The sequence below is a fragment of the Arachis duranensis genome, chromosome 5, assembly GCF_000817695.3.
Source record: "Arachis duranensis cultivar V14167 chromosome 5, aradu.V14167.gnm2.J7QH, whole genome shotgun sequence".
Classification (NCBI taxonomy): domain Eukaryota; kingdom Viridiplantae; phylum Streptophyta; class Magnoliopsida; order Fabales; family Fabaceae; genus Arachis; species Arachis duranensis.
Genome location: NC_029776.3, coordinates 105,431,291 through 105,436,298, shown reverse-complemented (window position 1 = coordinate 105,436,298; position 5,008 = coordinate 105,431,291). Strand labels below are relative to the sequence as shown.

The window sequence follows — 5,008 nt, the reverse complement described above, 5'->3', positions numbered from 1 at the left end:
CTGTATCCGCCCCTAACTCCGCGGAGGACGCCGCAAAGAAAATCCGAAAGCCATACACTATCACTAAGTCCAGGGAGAATTGGACTGAACCCGAACACGACAAGTTCCTCGAAGCTCTTCAACTGTAAGTAAAGTTTCCTTTTTTTTCCCCTTTGTTTTTTGTTGCTATTTTTAGCTTTATTTTGTTCTCTTGATTTTGATTCTGGAAAAATGTAATCGATGAATTTGACTGTTTTTAGGTGAGAGTATGAGACATTGGTTAGTTCTAGTGTGGTGTGTAAAGTTCATGTGAATATTTTGTTTGCTAAGGTGTAGACTTTAGGATTTTTAGGTTGGGGGAAATTTTAGGGTTGGTTTGATTAGTGGGTGAACTGAAAATGTTGGAAAATGAACAAATGGAGTAGGGTGAAGTTTGATTTTTGAGCTGAGTTAAGATATTGGGTTCATCAAATTTGTGCCTCTGTTCTTTTGAGCTGTGCTTAAGCTTTTCCACTAGCTACACTTAAGCATTTTGGGTTGTTGACTTGGTTACTTCTTTTTGGTGTTCAATTCTATGATGCCTTTCATTTTACGTGGTTGTATTAAGGGAAGTATTACTGTTTTGAAGTGTAAGAAAAAAACTACTAGGAGTAGGATAAGAATTTCCCATTAAGAAAAGAGATGGGAAACAAAGGAATGAGTATACCAAGTTACAAAGTTGCCAAAAAATTGCTAAGCAGATGCATAGTCTCTTTGCATAGCAGTTATTGGACTTTCGTAGAAACATCTATTAGCAAGGCACTAAAGAGAAGTAGCTAATTCTTTCCAGTGGCAAGTTTAGTGACACCACATAACCTTAAAAATATGGACATTCTTCTCCAATTGTTATATATTTTGATATTTGAAATTTTATATTGCTTGCAATGTATTGGTAGAAGTAGAAAGCTTCATTAATTGCTTGCCTTACATGAAAAATATTGTGTTTCAAGTTAAATCATAGTGAGTTTCTTCGTTTGCTTTCTCAAGCTTGGTGTCATTGTCTTGCAGCGTCCTGATATTTTGATCTTTTCTTTCTGCATCCAGGTTTGATCGTGACTGGAAAAAGATTGGAGCATTTGTTGGATCAAAGACAGTTATACAGGTTATTCCAAACTAAAGGAAAACAAAAACGTGTCTTCTTCAGAAATGTTTGTCTTAAATATTTCATGTTTCGAGTCTAGGTTTTGCATTCAAATGAGTAACTCGTTACATGAAAAATGTATATTGGAAGAAACTTCTCATAATATCTTGGAATGTGGTTAGCTGGTTACAGAAACATCAATACATTGGCGGAAGAAAACTTTTTTTTTTATATAACTTAGAAGAAACATCTTTTCTGGGGAATATATTTGAACGTATTTCATGCCATTTGCTGGTTGAGTGTCAACAGCTTAACCAGTGGGAAACATTTGTATGCATGTACTGTAGATGTTTATGAGTTGTTGAGGCTTGTTCATTGTTATATGGATAATTTAATTCAAAACGTAATATCTGTTGACTTTGTAGATTCGTAGTCATGCACAGAAATACTTCATAAAAGTTCAGAAGAGTGGGACAAGTGAGCATCTTCCTCCACCCAGGCCGAAAAGAAAAGCTGCCCATCCTTATCCTCAAAAGGCTTCCAAAAATGGTCATCATCATTCACTATATGTTTGTTTGTGTGTATGCTGTGTTTGTGCTGTAAACTCATAATTTAATGCTATATTATATTTAATAATCTGTAATTGTTTAATGCAGCTCCTTTACTCTCACAGCTATCAGAATCTTTTCAATCTTCATCTGCTTTACTTGAGTCCGGATATGTCCTGAAACATGACCCCTCCACAATGCTTAAAACTCCTATTATGAACACTGTGGTGCCTTCATGGTCAAACTCCACCTTGCAAACCACTAATTTACTGCATGGTATTAAATACTACAGGTTTTTTTATATAAATTTTTGTTTATATATTCTTTGACAAAATTTTCTGAAAATTTTGTTTATAAACTATGATACTCAATTACTCATTATCAGGGGGAAAAAAAAGAGAGACAGTAACAATATTTTGTTTTCCCCTATCAAACTTGTTTTGCAGTACCAAAAGTGAACGACCCTTCCGGTAGCAGTGAGAGTACCCCCAGAGTGCAGCCAGGTGATGAATCCAATGGACAGGGGAATAGTAGCTTTCCACTAAGAGGTAATGTTTTTTGGTTTTCGTTTACAATTATCAAGGCTTTAAAAATATAGTTTGTATTGATGGAGGCAGATAATGTTATGTTTAAGCGTATATGTAAGTTCCACTTTGCTCAACATGCAAGATCCTATTTGAAAATTTATGTGCTCTTGTTCCTTGATTTTTTTTCTCTCTCTCTCTCTCTCTCTCTCTCTCTCTCTCTCTCTCTCTCTCTCTCTCTCTCTCATTGAAGTTTGTCTTTTGTTGTATCGTTACTCATTTATTTTATGCTGTCTACGTTCTACATAGATTAACTGCCATTATAATGAATTTCCGCACTCTTCTAATGCAGTGCTTCCCGATTTCACTCAAGTATACAGCTTCATTGGCAGTGTATTTGATCCAAATACAACTGATCATTTGCACAAACTGAAAAACATGGACCGTATAGATGTTGAGACGGTATGTTTATGTTCTCTACTTCTCTCAGTCTAATCTATCCTATTCTGCTCAGCAACTGTATAAATGAATTTATGATTTAACAGTTCTGACAAATCTATTCTTTCTATGACCTTGGCTCTATTTAGGTCCTGTTGTTGATGAGAAATCTCTCTGTCAATTTAACTAGCCCAGATTTTGAGGACCATGTAAGTATTCATGCTACTGAATCTCTGGCTTGCCATATCTTTGAAAAATAAAATGATGATTACATGTCTTTACTGGACCTGTAATGAGGATATATGTCATCAAATGAAATGAGATATAGTTGGAGAAAAGAAAAGTCTAGATGAAATTAGTTGAATTGAGAAATAGTTATTAATAATTGAAAATAGTTTAACATGTTTGTTGGTCAGCTTCCTTACAACTGCGCATGTTGTTGTAATTCATGCAGAGGAAGGTTCTTTCAACATACGAGGTTGAACTTGATACAGATGACTACATCAATGCAGATATACTTCAGGATGATCAGTTGAAGAGTGCTGCTACCTAGATTGGTGTTGGAAAGGGAAAACACCTCATCGGAGGTTCACAATTTTGCATGATTATGCAAGATTCCTTGGAAAGGAAACAAGCTGAAAGGCACAAGTCACAGCCTAGTATAATGTCCTACTGTGATTTGTAATTGCTATCTGCACAGCATCTTGGCTAAGCAAAGCCTTAGTTTCCTTCATTCATTCTGGTGTTCTTTGTATATATCAATTACCATTACAATGTTGTAAAAGGGAAATAATAATGAGTGTATAGTTTTCCTAGTTTTGTGTAGGGTCTGTACACTTGTACAGTACTTAAGATGTATGTATGTATTATATTATGATTAACCAAACATCAAATATCTACTTGCAAGGTTTAATTTGATGTATTTTGTTTCCTCGATTACTTTCTTTATCCATTTGATTGTCATCACTAAACTGTAGAACCACATAAGTGATATGTTTGCAGTTTGCACACCATAAGACCCTTTGAATCTCAAAAGGGTTTCATCCTACTGAACCATTTTTGTCAGTCTGGCACCATATCCACTGACGAATCACTTCTTCCTCTTATTTATAATACTTGTATTTAGTTAAAGAGTGTTCTAATAATTTACTGTGTATTTTCTACAAATTTTTTAATATAATATCATTAACTAGTATTTTTAAAACATTTGTTAGCAAGACTTGATAATTTAATTAATACCTATAAAAAAACAACAACAATAAAGTCTTGTTTTAGACCATTTAAAGAAGAGAACCGGTGTGAACTGATATGAATCGGAGAAAATCGGTCAAAATCCGTGAGAACTAATGTAAACCCGTCTAACTGAACTGGTCTGTTTTAAAAATTTTCCAAAATGTCAAAGCCAAGGTTCGAATCAGCATCCTCCCTTTGCCACTCAACCATTGTGCTTCTTGTTATTATATAAGACAAATAGTAATTATATAGTATACATTCAATTACATAATTTTATAGATATCTAATTTAATTTAATTTTGTATTTTCTATTTTTTGAATTAATTATATTTTAATTATGTGCCATTATTAATATAAATATAAATTTCACTAAAAATTTATTAATTTGCTTGGATCGATTTCAATGCTATTATTGAGATTAAGGTTATTTGTTTTGATGCTAGTGTTAAAATCTACTGATATTATAATTAGATGATTGACTTTGTGAATTAATTGTTACTTTTATTGTGTTAAATTAAGATATTATTGTAATAGTACTGACAAATTTTATATTTTTTATTAGTTATTTTTAGAATTTAAGATTTAATTTTTCATAAAATGTTAGTGAAGATATGTATTTCAAATTTTAATTTTAAGTTTTTTTATTATTTTATATTTTTTTATTTACGTGATATTGGGTTTATCGGTTCAACTAATGATTTATCGGTTGAACCAATAAACTAGTAGCTTGATCAGTTCGATCACCGGTTCGATTCTGACATCTATGGGTCAAACGACGCCATTGAGCTCTATCAAGTATCATGCCTATAGAGAGACCATTTACATGTAGATCTCGTTTGACAACCTCATATATGATCTTCTTAGATCTTCCTTTTCCTTTCACCCCTTGTCCATCTTCCATCTCATCCACTCTCTTGACTGGGTGCTCTGTGGGTCTTTTTCTCATATGTCTAAATCATCTGAGACGCGATTATACAATCTTTTGCACAATAGATACTACTCCAACTCTCTCTCTCATATATTTGTTTCTTATTCTATTTAATCGTGTATGACCACTCATTCATCTCATCATCTTCATCTCTGTCATACTTAACTTATACTCGTGCTCCCCTTTGGCCGCCTAACACTCTGCATCATAAAGTATAGTCGGTCTGATAGCAGTGCAT

The 5,008-nt window shown here is 33.4% G+C and overlaps 1 protein-coding gene across 1 annotated transcript; it reads left to right on the top strand.

Moving 5' to 3' along the window:
• LOC107491096 (protein REVEILLE 6) lies at positions 1-3,548 on the top strand (the record flags this gene model as incomplete). Its single annotated transcript, XM_016111860.3, is given in 8 exon segments — positions 1-124; positions 1,063-1,120; positions 1,525-1,648; positions 1,756-1,923; positions 2,094-2,195; positions 2,524-2,633; positions 2,759-2,818; positions 3,064-3,548. Coding segments are annotated over 8 exon segments (845 nt in total), but the record flags the coding sequence as incomplete, so codon positions are not given.
• Between the last annotated feature and the right edge of the window lie 1,460 nt (positions 3,549-5,008).